The sequence below is a fragment of the Heteronotia binoei genome, chromosome 6 (assembly GCF_032191835.1).
Source record: "Heteronotia binoei isolate CCM8104 ecotype False Entrance Well chromosome 6, APGP_CSIRO_Hbin_v1, whole genome shotgun sequence".
NCBI classification, from domain to species: domain Eukaryota; kingdom Metazoa; phylum Chordata; class Lepidosauria; order Squamata; family Gekkonidae; genus Heteronotia; species Heteronotia binoei.
In genome coordinates, this window is record NC_083228.1 from 58,995,011 (window position 1) to 59,011,157 (window position 16,147).

A 16,147-nucleotide genomic window follows, 5' to 3' on the forward strand; every position below is an offset into this window, starting at 1 on the left:
TTTTGGGGTAGAGGCACCAAATTTTCAGTATAGCATCTAGTGCCTCTCCCCAAAATACCCCCCAAGTTTCAAAAAGATTGGACCAGGGGGTCCAATTCTATGAGCTCCAAAAGAAGGTGCCCCTATCCTTTATTATTTCCTATGGAAGGAAGGAATTGAAAATAGTCCCTTTAAATGTGATGGCCAGAACTCCCTTTGGAGTTCAATTATGCTTGTCACAGCCTTGATCTTGGCTCCACCCCCAAAGTCTCCTGGCTTTACCCCCAAAGTCTCCTGGCTCCATCCCCAAAGTCCCCAGATATTTCTTGAATTGGACTTGGCAACTCTACTTTTATTTGTGTTTATTGAAATAGGCTTTCATTGGTATGTTATTCAAAATAGTGCAGGATAGCGCATGATCAGTAGTCATGTTGTAGGGGTCTTCCTTTAAAAAAAAAAAGTGATGCGTTGGGATCGATTTCAATTTAGTGTTATTGCACAGTATCGTTAGTACATGTGTGCAAAATTAAAAAGGGAGGGATCTGATGGCAGCAATGACATCATTGATGTCTGCTGCTTTCAAATTTTAAAACTGGATTGTGACCCAGTGCAAATAGAAGAACAACAAATTTAAAGCAGGAAATAGTATGAAAAAAGGTCAAGGTGTGGAATGCTAGATTCCAAAACTTGAAGATCATCCAGACAGAGGAGTAGCAGTAAGGTCAGTATGTGGAACAGACCTATGTCTCCTTTAATCTCAGGAAGCTCCAATTTAAAGCTTGACAACTTAAAAAAATGTATGTGGACATATAGAAAGATATCCTTGTATTGTTTCCTGATGCAGTCATGATTGCAGTAGTTGGGTGTTTTTGCCACTAATGTGGATTTGCTTGATTTAGTGTACACAAAACTTTGCCTGCTTTTTTACTTGAACAAATATATATTGCCATGCAGTTGTTTCTGGTGGAGTTTATGTATGTGGAACTTGATTGTTTTGTCTTGAGTAGTATTTATGGATGTGTCACAATATAATATATATTGTTTATATCAGTAGTAATATATTATTAGTCTGATTGTATCTAATACCTCTTTGTAGCTTTCTCTAGTTATCTATGATCATCACTTCTCCCTTTTCTGCTTTATTAATTGGTGCTTTCTGTATAAGAAGCATCAAGTATCACTTCAGAAATATCTAATTGAAATCATATAAAATATGGAAATATATTTAATCACTGATACAGAGCTTTTTAAGCAAACTGGAACTGAAATGGCTACCACCTGCATTTCCCCCAATTTTTCCAGGAATTTTCCCCAGGTTCACTCCTATGATGTTTTGGGAGAGGTTGCAAAAAAGCTGAGAGACACCTGTGTGAACAGGAGAGTCTGAGTCTTCCTGATCCCACCTGCATCAGCCTCATTTTCATTGCCCTAGTCCCCTCAGTGGCCATTCACTCCTCTCTGAATGGCTTTTTCTGTAGTTAGGTAATTGACATAGCATTATAATGTCAGTTTCCCTGAATTTCTAGCTTCCATTTTTAAAAACGTTCTAGCAGCTTTTGCTGTGAGGATATAAAGAAAAGGGCATATCTCTGCAAAGAGGGGCTAGAGAAACAATTAAAAAGCCCCCTAGGGATATGGAAGATGGGTGCTGTGGTGAACTGAGGGAGGGAAATTTGCCATGTTGTTGCTCAGCTGCCATAGTAGTAATGGAGAAACTATAAAAATCCAACCCTATGTGGAAAGCACCATCATTTTGAAAAAGGGGTTTGCTTTTTCTTTTGTTTAAAATTTCTTAGGTTTGCATATTTCCACACATTCCAGAAGTCTTTTTGTTTTGTTTTTTAAAGTAATCATTTAACCTTTTGGGGTGAAATAATAATAATAATAATACTGTGCCTAGTACATTTTTTGCCTTTCTGATACCAAGGGTTGAAAATTTAATTGAGAAGAAGGCTGGTGTTCTGTTCAAATTACTGCATATTTTTGGTTTTATTCATATATCCATGGATGCTAACTTACTTGAATAATTAGGAATTTATCACAGTGTTTGTTCCAACTGCTGAAAGAGTTTTTCAGTTATTTAATGGGTAAAATCTTTGCATTCCCTATGTGTATCAAAATTTAGTGATGTCCGTGAATATTTAAGACCCCTTTATAAGGGGTAGATGGACAGGTGCAAGAGTAATTTCAGTACTTTATTTACAGGGCTTTCACTTTGCAGGAGGGGGTCTTTTCTTACTGTCCTGTTTGGATAATAAATTTTAATCAATACATAACTAATTAACTTGTTTCTTTGTACTTTACTCTGTAATTTCAGCCAGAACGAAAGTGTGGCTTGAGGAACAGGTGACGGAGACATCACCTCAGCCCCTAGCAGCAAGGAATGCTTATGATGTCAGCTCAAGGGCTTTACAGATAATTCTGCCACATTTTTCAGCATCCCAGTAATTTTGGTGGTCCCCAAACCAATGGGGGCAGCAATCACATATGCCAGGGGTGGCCAACGGTAGCTCTCCAGATGTTTTTTGCCTACAACTCCCATCAGCCCCAGCCAGCATGGCCAGTGGCTGGGGCTGATGGGAGTTGTAGGCAAAAAACATCTGGAGAGCTACCGTTGGCCACCCCTGACATATGCTAAAACAACAACCACCTGTTGAATTCAGTGAAATTTGCAAATATAATGTTTGAAAAGATCATGTGTATATGTTTTTTTTTTCTCCAGCTGAGAAAAAAAGGTGCAGAAAGGTCAAATGAACATTTAGCCCAGGGGCCCCTTAGACATACAGAAGGCCCAAATACTTCTTCTCAACAACTGAGCTATCAGAGCCCCAACAACACTGGAAAATGTAGCTATGCATTTCTTGAAAAACAGTTCCTAGGTAGGGTATCAAAGTCCAGAATTTACAACATAGTGTTTTCAGAAATGATGCCTCTTCCATGCACAGGGCAGCTGAACAGGCAGAGCTAAGTGGTCTCAATATTGGTTGAAATGCTGGTGTTAGGAGAGCTTTAGCAATGGGGACAGGTTAAGCAATGGGGGAATTGTTGGGCCAAGCTGACTCTGTCAAAAGAGAAAGAGAGCTTCTATCTGTACCAGATCGTTGAGACTTGGCATTAAAAAGACTTCAGAGCAACTTTTTAAACTAATCTTGTAAACTTAAACTTTTAAAACTTAAACTTTTTAAAGTTTAAATCTTGTAAACTTACACTTTGTAAACTTACACTTTTTAAACTTAAACTTGTCAGGAAAAGCTCCCATACTGTTAGGTTTTAGCCTCACTCAGTGAGATTTATGGATTACAGATTCAGGAAAAGCAGAAGTTCTTCTCATACAATGTATAACTAACTTATGGAATTCACAGACACTAAGGTAGTGACTTGCTTAGATGGCAGAGACTGGTTCTGTTCACAGAGGATAGGTCTTTCAGGGTCTGTTTACCCATAATGGCTAAATGAAACCTCCATCTTCTGAGTCATTGTAATTCTGAAGAGCAGTGTGTGTTTGGGACAATGGGGAGCAACAGAGGAAGGGAGTTGATTTCATGCTTCTTGGGAACTTCCCGGAGGCATCTTTTGGCCACTCTAGGAAAAATGTGTTAATTTGACTTTTGGTTTGATTTAACAGAACTCTTCTCTGTTCTTAATGGTCCTATCTTCTATGAACTCACTAGCTGCTAAGCTGCAATTGCAGCCCCATTTGTAATATAGGAATAAAAATGGTAGTTGATCTTAGACAGTGGTAGCTAGGATTACTAAAGTGTATAGACTTGGTGGTTTTGGAGCTTTATAAATAAATATGCATGTTGAAGTGCTTGGAACATTTAGAAAATGCCTGAAAATGTATGATCTGTTTTTATGATTTGTTTTGAAAATGCTTCGTGTCAAGTTCCTATGTGGCAAAATAGGTATTTAAATCTTATCCAGAACCATTGAGATGTAGAGATTGTTTTAATTTCACGTTGTTAAATGAAAAATTTAAGCTGTAGTTTTAAAAAGTAGAATATTTGGTTCAGTGCAACATAACTTACTGTATATTATCTTTTCTTTTAAGGTGGTTTAACTTAGAATCTAAACAAGGAAAAAGAACGAAAGACAGAGGAGAGATAAAGGTCAATATTCAGTTTATGAGGAACAACATGACAGCAAGTATGTTTGATCTATCTATGAAAGACAAAACTAAATCTCCTTTTGCTAAACTGAAGGACAAAATGAAGGGACGCAAGACTGATGGGACCCTTTTGGATACATCTTCTGCAATCATTCCAAGCACTCACACTCCAGAAACGAGTGCTGTAACTTCCCTTAGTGAAATACAGTTAAAATCAAAACCAAAAAAGCCTTTTCTTTTGGGACCTCAACGACTATCATCAGCTCATTCAATGTCTGATTTAACTGGACCTCAAGTGTCCTCGGAAAAAATTAAATCAGGCACAGTTGGAAATCCATACTTCTTCAGACGTCAGCTAGAATCTGTTGGTTCTGTGGATGAAAGTGGTAAGTAAAAATTTGACTTTAAGCAGTGGATCTTGTTGGACACCCATATCTACTATTAATGTATATGCTTCTTTACCAGCTCTCAGAATTACTGAGCAGAAAACAAGTTAAATGTTTAAAATCTGATGATGATGATACTGAAAATATGATAATAATAAACAATATTTTAAAAAATATACAAAGCTTTGATACAAGAAATGTTTTAATCTTGTGCTGCAAAGATATCATATTTTAGTTTTTGCAGGCTCCTCATTCCTTCCCACCGTAGCGTATGCTTACTTCTACAGTGATAATCTGTGTATGATGAAAGTGGCAGAGTGGTACTAGTGAACATATGAACATATGAAGCTGCCTTATACTGAATCAGACCTTTGGTCCATCAAAGTCAGTATTGTCTTCTCAGACTGGCAGTGGCTCTCCAGGGTCTCAAGCTGAGGCTTTTCACACCTATTTGCCTGGACCCTTTTTTGGAGATGCCAGGGATTGAACCTGGGACCTTCTGCTTCCCAAGCAGATGCTCTACCACTGAGCCACCGTCCCTCCCCTTCAGTCATGTTTCAACAGCTAACTACTAGGATCAGCGTAGGGAATGCTGTAGACATTGTTTGCAGGATCAGGGGAATGCTGTAGACATTGTTTATCTTGATTTCAGTAAGGCTTTTGATAAAGTTCCACATACTATCCTTGTTTACAAGTTGGTAAAATGTGGTATAAATCCTGTTACCATTAGGTGGATCTGTAATTGGTTGATAGATCGCACCCAAAGAGTGCTTGTGAATGGTTACTCATCCTCTTGGAGAGGAGTGACAAGTGGAGTGCCTCAAGGATCTGTCCTGGGACCTGTTTTGTTCAACATATTTATAAATGATTTGGATAAAGGAATAGAGGGAATGCTTATTCAATTTGCCTATGATACTGAATTGGGAGGGGTTGCAAATACAGTAGAAGACAGAAACAGGATGACCTTGACAGGCTGGAAAACTGGGCTAAAATCAATACAATGAATTTTAACAGAAAAATGTAAAGTTCTGCATTTAGGTAGGAAAAATCCAATGCGTAGTTATAGGATGAGGGAGACTTGTCTCAACAGTAGCATGTGCAAAAAGGATCTAGGGGTCTTAGTGGATCATATGCTGAACATGAGTCAACAGTGTGATGTGGTGGCTAAAAAGGAAAATTCATGGGCTATAAGCAGAAGTATAGTGTCCAGATCACGTGATGTGATGATATCGCTTTACTCTGCTCTGGTAAGACCTCACCTAGAGTATTGTGTTCAGTTTGGGGCACCACATTTTAAGAAGGATATAGACAAGCTGGAATGGGTCCAGAGGAGGCTGGTGAAGATGTGGAGGGGTCTGGAGACCAAGTCCTATGAGGAAAGGTTGAAGGAGCTGGGGATGTTTAGCCTGGAGAGGAGGCTGCTGAGAGGTGGTATGATCACCATCTTCAAGTACTTGAAGGGCTGTCATATAGAGGATGGTGTGGAATTGTTTTATGTGGCCCCAGAAGGTAGGACCAGAACCAATGGGTTGAAATTAAATCAGAAGAGTTTCTGGCTCAACATGAGGAAGAACTTCCTGACAGTTAGAGCAATTCCTCAGCTGAGCAGGCTTCCTCGGGAGGTGGTGGGCTTTCCTTCCTTGGAGGTTTTTAAACAGAGGCTAGATGGCCATCTGACAGTGATGAAAATTCTGTGAATTTAGGGGGAGGTGTTTGTGAGTTTCCTGCATTGTGCAGGGGGTTGGACTAGATGACTCTGGAGGCCCCTTCCAACTCTGTGATTCTATGATTACATATGGACAGTTGTGATGACTGTGGCAACTGAAATGCTTTTTAAGATCCCACTCACACCACATCACAACTCTGCTTAGTTTTCTTCATGACAGGAGGCAATATGAATAGATAACTGTATGTGTCCTTAGGATGTAGGAATTGTGATCACCCTGTGTTGTAAATTGCCTTAAATAGTTACTGTATTAATAGCTAGCATTTTGAAGGAGAAAAGGGACATTATTTTTAAATCATCTCTTAAAAGTATTCCACTCACTACTCTCAAAAGAAAAATATTGATGTTAAGTGCTATTTTTAATTTTTCTTATTTTCTGTTTTTCAGTTGAAAGACAAATTGAAAATAAAATCTCAGAGGAAAAAAATGCTGTTTCTCCTTCTCCACTCCAACTTTCCCTTTGCTTTTCCCCATACCTGTACCTCTCTCTAGAGCTACTTTAACAGAGATTCAGATAACATGCATTATCTTACAAATCTTACAAGAATTCTTTTGGTACAAACATGGACTTTCCTACACATAGCATGGATCCAGCTGAAGGTTGATATTTAAAACCCATTGATTCTGTAGTAGAGATCTGAGCACATACTTAATTAACTTGCGTTTATATTGATGGGATTAGAATATACTTTCACCAGGTCGTGCCTATATTAAGAATTTTTTTATAGTAAACCAGTTTTCTGTTGGAATAATGATTAATTGCAAAAGCTTCTAAAAACAAAGTTATGATTTTTGTTTGCATAACCATGCCACTAATTGTGTACTAATAACAAAAATGATTTTCAGGAAATCTAAAATCTCCACACAGACGGACACTAAGTGCAGATACAACTAAAGTGAATCGTCTTGACAACACAGCTGATGACAGTGAGTCTGCTTTTGGAGTGCAGAATGACCCTTTTACAAATGTGAGTGCTTCATTGCCTCAGAAATTTGCAACACTGCCAAGACAGAAGAATCCATTTGAAGAAAACCCTATATCGTGGGACCAAAACATAGGCCTGTTTTCAAAAACTCATGAAATGAAAAAAGACATTAAGAAAGAGAAAAAGGAGAAGGTCAGTCTTTTTGAAAGAGTCACTGGGAAAAAAGATAGTAAGCGGTCAGAAAGACTTAGCAATGGAGGATCAGATGGCTCCACTGACTTGAAATCACCTAGTGTATTTGGTGAAAATCATCAAGGCAGTTTTGATTTTGATCTGACTAATCCCTTTACAAGCAGCTTCAAGGCGACAAATGCACTGTCATCTTCTAGGTAAGGTTTTCTATTTAGATATTATGTATTACAGTCACTATTTTTATAACATGAAGCCATTGCATTTTCAAGCGCAAATATGTTGTGCTTTAATTAGGGCCATAGACTTCTGAAATAGTTCTTTGTATTTTTGAAGTATTATTTTACCCCAGATGGCTCCTGATATGCTGCAAGAGAGCTAGCTCAGCTGTTGTGTAGGAAGCTCTATCCTCTACTTCCCTCACTAACAGCCTTGCACTTCTAACATGAAAAGCCATTTCTAACCTTAACTGATTGGTTGGAAGAATTCTGTAAGGAACAAGGGAATGTTTCCTCCATAAGCAAAAACTCACATTAAGATCCATTAGGAGAGACCCTGCTTTGTGTGTCTAATTCTAGATAGCGGTGATGGCCTTTTTCACTGAGATAATGCACCTCTGGAATTCCCTACTTAAGAAATCCCACCTAACTAGTTTAAAGTTATTCCATTGTTTTTCTTTCTTAGAACACTGAACACTCTTTGAAAAAGTTTTGATAAATAGCATTTGGGTTCCTATATATGAAATTCTTGTTTTGAATTGCCTTGTTCTTAGTTTTTAATCTGATCTGCATACTGTGATTTTATATTAGGCACTTTTGAGAGCATTTGGAACAATGGACTAGTTTATTTCAAAAGCCTCTGGATTTGTGTTGTTGTGTGGATAGGACCCATATGAAATGGGTCTGTATACTGCTCTAGTTCATACACAAATATTTATGATTTCTGTTCGCCAAAAGCAAGAGAACGTTTTATTTTTTATCTGCACCTTCTTTACTTGTTTTCTACTTGGAAGGCATTCAGAGGTATATGACAAAATTACAGATTCTAAGGCATGGTACTAAGGAACGGGTGTCAAACATTCATTAGGAGGGCCGGATCTGACACAAATGGGGCTTTGTGAGGCTGGACCATGAGTGTAAAAAAATATAATGCCAGGTAGTGGAGATATAAACTTTATAATGGAAACAGACAAACACAATTAAATATATTATTTTTTTAACTTAACATGCTTAAAACTCTTCAAGTAGTTTAAGTTGGAAAGGTAGGGGAATAGTGGAATTTGGCAGTGCAATTTTTAAAATAAAACATCAAAAAACACGAGGCTCTGACTCTGTGGAAACAATGAAATGGTATTGTAAACTTTTCCCCTCCCCCAGTCTACTCAGATTATCCCCCATTCAGCAGAGATAAGATGGCTGAAAGCATGAATCCTTTGTTTGCCAGGACACAATGCCAGGAAGCACAAGTTTCAGCTGGCTATAGGAATGCTGAAAATGTAACCATTTCCACTCCCTTTGAAACCATTGCAGAGTACAGACAAAGCTGCAAGAAAAACGTGGAATGGATCTTAAAATCCACCCAGTGTTTTTCTTGCAGCAGCCAGCAAAGAAAGGTAGGAAGAGCCAGGGAACTGAAACTCAGCCTTGGAGCTTCAAAGGGTTCTTCAAAGAACTGAAACGGAAAGAACTGAAAGAACCTCAGATCTTCAAAGAGCCTGGAACTGTAAGAGACTCAGCCTGGGAGCTTCAAAGGGTAAGAACAGGAGGGAGAGGAAGGGCGAGAAAAGAGCCTCGCAGGCCTGATCAAAGCCCTGGGAGGAATGGTTCTGGCCTGAGGGCCAGATGTTTGACACCCCTATACTAAGACATGGTTTGGGATCTTCTTCTTGTGGAATAACTAAACACCCTTGCATCACCTTCAAACTTAATTCGAAATCATTCAAACTTATGTTTATCCTAAAGCATCTCTAACTAGAACTCATGTCACATGCTTCTCCAACCTCACTGCAAAAAAAAATACAGACAATTTGTTGATTGAGTCCTTTATCTGAATTTATTGGCTCTTTCTGGCATGAAAAAGAAGAGGATAGCTCTTTGGAAACGGTTTTTCATTTGTTAAGTGACAAGAATTTGAACAGTGTTGACCTGTCCATGTTCTGAGGGTTTTTAAAATGTAAACTTGTGCCTTGGTAAAATGTGCTATAAGTCAGAGGCTCTGTCTTATCACCAGGGGAACATTTTCTAGTTACCATTAATGACCAGAAAGACACCCAATTATTTAGAGGTGATGAGAGATTTGTGTTTCAAATCCTTATCCACCACTGTAGAAGTTTACTTTTACACACTATTTGATTTCATTCATCAGTCTAACTGGATGCATTCATTGCAGTGGCTCTTAAGGAGTTAATATGTAGCTGTTTTATTGGGCAGTTCCATACAATGAACATACCTAAGGACAAATGTCAATTTAAATATAAAAATCCTGCATAAAGTAACCAGATCTACATGCTGCGTTCTAAAAAAAAATGTTTGTTTTTTTAATCTACACTACAGTAGGCTAATACACTGATGTGAAAATTTCTCAATTTACAGCATTTGACAGGTGCTAAAAGAAAAGCATCTTTAATTTTAATGTGTTGTTAGGCCCTCTTTAGAGGGATTGTGCAAGTTATTAACAAGGTCCTCTGAGACAGGAGACGGGTAATTAACAAGACCTATAGAAAGAGAGTTTGGGTAATTAACAAGCTCTTAGGCACTGGACACAGGGTAACAAATAGTCCAGTAGTTAAAGGCGACAGGTTGTTACTAGAATGATCAAATGCCAGATTTGAGAATGTGAGTAGATAGGTGTCTCAGTGAGGTGTCTAATTAGTATTGTTGTTATATATAAACTCCTTAGATTACATTTCTGTAATAGAACAGTCATGGTAATAGCAATGCATACATTTCTCAGTTCCCTTTTTATGACTGAAATTTCATTTAAAATTGTAGTGGTCTTTGTAAAGATTACTAGGGAGAAAAGAGAAAAAAATTAAAACGATATATTAAGAAAATAACATTTTAATTAGGTAAATTATGTTTTGTTGAGGTGTATGGATGCATAGAAATGTGTCCTGATAACAGTTACGCTGTTGAATGCGCCCTTTATATGTTAAGCATGATAAATCTGAGTGTTTGTAACCTAAATGCAGCATCAGGCTTCGTATTCTGCATAGCCTTTACTTACTGGCATGAGGAGAAAATGACATCTTGACACTTGGTTTCTACATAATCTCTAGAAGCATGAAGTAGACTGAAATTTACATATCTGATGTGAGAGAATGGCCACTATTGTCAGCTCTTTCCCTGCCCTCTATGTAAGAAGGTGGAACTGAACATGCTCTGTAACATCTCGTTTCTGCTGAGCTCTTTTTTATTGCTTCTTTTCCTTCTTGTGTGCTTTGATCCTGCTGTTAGCTTCTTTTCCTCAGGCCTTCAATTGTCTCTCACTATAAAAGACAAAACAAACTCTCCTCCTGTCTTCAGCTTTGTTGATTTATTTTCACTCTCTCTCCACACCACCCCCATTACTAGCTCAGTTGTGGCAATGTCACAGGCAGACTTGGCTTCAGAAGACAAAGACACTTTGATATCTTCCAAAGGGGAACTCTACAACAACATTCCCTGGCTCTCTCTCTCCCCCCCCCCCATTTCGGTATAAAAAACTTGGTGGTCATCATATCACCAGAGCAGTAGGCCTGGCCAGAAGGATGGAGGATAGAAACAAAATGGAGGATCATCAGTCTTGGAATCACTATATAGACTCTCTGAAACCATCTTCTACCTCCATTTGATGATCAGCACTGCAGAGAGACAATCCAAACCCCAGAGCATTTGACCACTTCAGGCCTATTTCTGGCTCACTAAATCAGCATGCATTGGGCCCTTTTGCTCGTTGTGTAATTCTGTCTCCACTCTGTTTTATAGATCTAAATAAGGCAACTATGCCATCAAGTTGAAGAATTCAAGTGCTGGGTCAGACAGACAGTACAGGGAAAATTTCTTACAAGGATTTGTTCCACGAAAGTCTATTGTCCAGACACCTTTTTTTCACAAGAGGAACTTCCTTCACTGTTCGTTTGTGCCATAAGGATCCAACAATTATAAACTTTTAAAGTACTTTAACCTAAGGAAAATCAAGCAGGAGTCAAGGCTGCCCACTTGGATCTATCTCCAAGGAAAATCAGGAGGACTCAGAAAGGGCCAAAATGTCATCCCCAGGTTTAGGAGTCTGGGATAATATGTTTCCTTTTCCAGACTTCCTTTCAGGAAATAAAGGAAGAATGGATATCACCCAGGATTCAGAGGTTCCACTTGCACCATACCCCCCACCCATACCACCTGCTCACTTATTTGTTTACTTACAGAATGTATACTTTGCCTTGTGCCCTCATCAGGGACACCAGGGTAACTAGCAGATTTGAAACATTCATATTAAAAACACACCTTAAAAGCCATTAAAACCAAACAAAAACACATAATTAAAACAATTAAAAACAAGCCAAAATTCACATGCAAAAACATAATGGTGAGAGCATTGTATTAGTATCTGGAAAACCCAGGTCTGAATCTCCACTTGTGCCATGGATGCTCACTAGGCCTGTCACTCTCTCAACTTATTCCACAGGGTTGTGAGGATATAATTGAGAAAATTATGTAAGCTGCTTTGGGTCCCCCTTGGGGAGAAAAGCAGAGTATAATTTAAAAAAAAATGCGTAAAAGCAACAAAAGATAGGGCAGGAAGGATGGGTTACTAAGCGAATGCCAAATGAAACAAAAAAGTCTTAATCTACTGGTGGAAGATGGAAACAGAAAAGGACAGATGTATCTGAGGAGAGAGTCCCAGAGGCTTGGTGACCAAGATGGCATTCTGCAAAATTGCAGCCCCTTCTCAGAAGATGGAGGCATCTGAAGAATGCCATGTATAGAAATAGTAACTAAGCCCTTTACAGTTTTTATGAAGCTGCATCCCTTCCAATAAGAACTTCCAGCAGAAGTCTCTCCATCCCTTCCAGAAGTAGTAATATGACATTACTCATATGGACCAGGGAGTAGGCAGTCCTTGAAACAGTGCTCTTGTGTCTAATGATCACACTGTCTAAGCCTACAGCCAAACCTACAGTGGGGATCATTAGCCAACAATGACATTGCTTTCAGGAAGCTGCTAGTGTCAGGGTAGCAATTCTGCTAGGGATTCTAAAATCATCCACCAGCAGCTGGGTAAGAGTGATCATTAACCAGGCTACACCATAGAATTCTACAGTCTACCATACTGATCTCTCATGGCTCTTGTCTCATCATGCCCCCCCCCAGGAGGTGACATACCCTGTATGCTGTACATCTTTTAGTACCTACAGAAGCAATGTGTATGTCATATACTTCGGTTCCCAAAATGAACAAGGACAGGAGAACTTTCTTAGACATCAGAACCCTTCACAATTTTGTACAGTACAGAATATTGAAGAAGGAAATGCTGAAAATGAGAAGGCTGAAGTGCCTCAAGGTAGGGAATTCAGTTTTCACGGACGTGACACATTCCAGTTTTCTGGCTGCACAAATCTTCCCTCAGATGGAAATTTGGAAAACACTTATAATTCGGGGATATGTTTTTTGGACTTAGTATTAGCCATACACACCCACCCCAGCTGGGTGTTCCAGCAAGCTTATTATGTCAGTAGCAGCCAGTATCTGAATCATGGGCATTCACCTACTGCAGGGGTGGTCAATGGTAGCTCTCCAGATGTTTTTTGCCTACAACTTCCATCAGCCCCAGCCATTGGCCCTGCTGGCTAAGGCTGATGGGAGTTGTAGGCAAAAAAACATCTAGAGAACTACCGTTGGCCACCCCTGACCTACTGCATGCATAGCTATAATCTACTTTTCAGTCCCCTTTCACACTCAAAGCGATTCAGGACATTCAGATTACCATTTAATGCTGTATAGAGAACGACTTCCTAATAGGTGAAAAGAAGAGCCAACTTACTCTCAAGTTATCCTGCATCTGGAGGTGGTCTTCATCTCAGTGGAAATCTGGGAGTAGTCTTCATCTCACTCAGTGGATATCTGGGAGTGGTCTTCATCTCACTCAGTGGAAACCTTGTCTTTCCCCAAGACATGAAGGAAAAAATGACCAAGGCAACAAAATATGTACATTTGCCAAAACAATTAACCTGATGTTCCTGTTGCAATTGCAGGCCTCCATATTAGCCTAAATATATACAGTTCCTTGGTGAAGAGCTCCTTCCTAGTCTCCACATTCATCAGACACTATGAAATTGACCCTGTTGCCTTGGCTGACACAGCAAATGGCAAAAAGTCCTCTAATAAGTAGTATAAATTCACAGTTGGCAGCAGGGGCGAGTTGGCAGCAGACTTGCTGCCTGACGCCCCCCATGCCTCCCCCCTCCCCACCGCAGCTCTGCACCTCCCGTGCCTCCCCACTGCGCCTCCTCTTCCTCCCTCCCTTCAGACCCTTTCCCACCCCCCTGTGCCAATTTCAACACCGGAACCGGCTCTAGCGCCGTGTTCCGGCTCTCTATAGCGCCCCTCCTCCCTGGCTGAATACTGGAATCACGGCTAAAACCGTGCCGCACGGCCAGGCTGCACTCACTGTCTCTCAGGAAGAGCGTCCTGAAAGGGCGACCTCTGCTGCCTCCTCTCCCATGCAGGAAGTGGGGAGGGGAGGAGTCAGTGGCAGTGGGGGTTGCCGTTTCAGGATGCTCTTCCTGAGAGACGGTGAGCACAGCCTGGCCCCACGGCATGGTTTTAGCTGCGATTCCAGTGTTCGGCTGGGGAAGGGGGGCGCTTTAGAGAGCCAGAATGTGGCGCTAGAGCCAGTTCCAGCGTTGAAATTGGCACTGGGGGGTGGGAAAGGGTCCTAAGGAAGGGAGGGAGGAGGAGGCATGGCAGGGAGGCACGGGAGCTGCAGAGCTGCAGCGGGGAGGCTAAGGGAGGGAAGGGAATGGAGGGGCGGGCGGTGGTAGCGGCAGAGGGCTGGGGAGAAAGGCAAACTAGGTGCTTGCCTGGGGCACTGGGAAGGGGGTGGGGAGCCCAATTTTCTGCCCCCAACCTCCTGGTGCCCTAGGCAGCCGCCTAGTTTGCCTAGTGGGAAGGCCCTGGTTGACAGGCAGTGTCCCTTTTCTATTAGGGTATAAAATATCACAAGCATCAGGATGTCATCTTTGAATTTACCAGGAAAGGCACCTTCTACTTGAGGATGAGGAGGACATCCCGGACATGCTAGCTGTTTTTAGGGGGGCTCCATGCTCTTTTCTAATTCACTATAGAAAATTATCTGTCCACTATGATTCAGTCTTTTATACAAAAATTCTAGTTTGTTTTCCTTGTTTGTGTCCGACTTTTTCCTGTCCTTTCTGTAATCAGTTAATGGTGCAGTATCCGCTGTGGTTGCTAATGTTGTTAGCCTACTTTTACTACCATAACATAAATCTAAGTAATTTTGGGCACACATTACAGAGTAGTTGTACTGCTGCATAAGTCTCCAGATTGAAGAAGACAGTGATTACTCCTTCTCATTGGAGATGGAAATTGCATCCTACTACTGCCTTCAGGGACAGTGGGGAAAGGAGTGCCCAAGTGTCAGAATGTTCTCCGGTGGTCTGGACAGTGGGTCGGTCCGACTACTGGGTATAGGCTCCTCCTCCTCGTCACAGGGTCGGGTGCTCCAATCGATCCGGAGGGGGAGTGGCCTATACCACCCAGGACGCGCCAGTTTTTCTCCCGGCCCTGCACGAGGCAGGACGGTTTTTCTCCAGGCGCTTGCTGAGGAGCGCAGAAGATCCGGATTATTGAAATAAAACACAGACCGGAAGCGTTGGGATCGGTCCCAACAACGCCGGTGGCGGCAGTCTGCAGGGTCTACTCGCGAGTAGACCTTGAGCGAGCGGCAGACGCCCGCAGCGCTTCGTTCCCTCGCAGACGCGATTGGAACGAAGCGGGAAGGAAAGAGAGGAGGCAAGCGGAGCGGCAGCGCGGTAAGTCGCCCTACAGCAATAGGGCTGCGCGCGGATCCACGGGGCTTCAGAAGGGTCCCCATGCTGCCTGCGTTGTCTCTCCTTCGGACTGCCTAGTCGTGTAGACTTGGCAAAGGAGTGAGAGAGAGAGGCCTCTGAGGGGGTTTGTTCCTGACTGGAAGGCAAGATACACAAAGGCCCGCTAGAGGGCGCAACGGAGGCATTCTGTCCTCCATTTGAGCCTTTCCCGCTTCTTTTTAGTTGCATTTGCCTTTCCTTCCCTTATAGGGACGTGAAAAGCAACAAAATGGCGACTAGCTCTCACAGCAACTCACCCAGCGAATTTGATCTACCTCTTCTGTCAGGGGCTCTGACTCCTCAACAGGAGGCTCAGAATCTTGACCTCACAGGAGAGAATGCCAAGTCAAATTTAGTCCTTTGGCTTAAGAAAGAGCTGCTAAAAGAGCTGGGACAGGACCTTCGTCAGCAGCTGGACTCCCCTGCTTCCCTACAGCCAAAAAGGAAGGATGGAAGGAAAAGGGGCAGAGATACTAGTCCCAGTGACACTATGGAAGGACGCTCTAAGATCAAGCCTCCTTTGGGTTTGGACTCCCCCCTCCTGAGCTCAGCTGAGGAATCAGAAGACTCTGAGCAGTCAGATAAGGAGGATGGTGAACTGTCAGACGAGGAGGAGCAGACTGACACTGTTCAATCTAGGCTCTTTCCTTCTGAATACTATTCAAAATTGCTTCCCAAAGTACTGAGGACCCTCAACTTTGTACCCACTCCTAAAGAAAATGAGGAGTTGGATCCTGATCTCCC

General features: G+C 41.4%; 1 protein-coding gene across 2 annotated transcripts in view; it reads left to right on the forward strand.

Annotated features, from left to right (window-relative positions):
* The window catches only part of RAB11FIP2 (RAB11 family interacting protein 2), a 58,246-nt gene that overhangs the window by 11,828 nt on the left and 30,271 nt on the right, over positions 1–16,147 (forward strand). For both annotated transcript variants that reach the window (XM_060241541.1, XM_060241542.1), the window contains exons 2-3: positions 4,031–4,473; positions 7,046–7,514. In XM_060241541.1, coding sequence (XP_060097524.1) covers positions 4,031–4,473; positions 7,046–7,514 — 912 coding nt within the window. The remainder of the gene's footprint in view (positions 1–4,030; positions 4,474–7,045; positions 7,515–16,147) is intronic.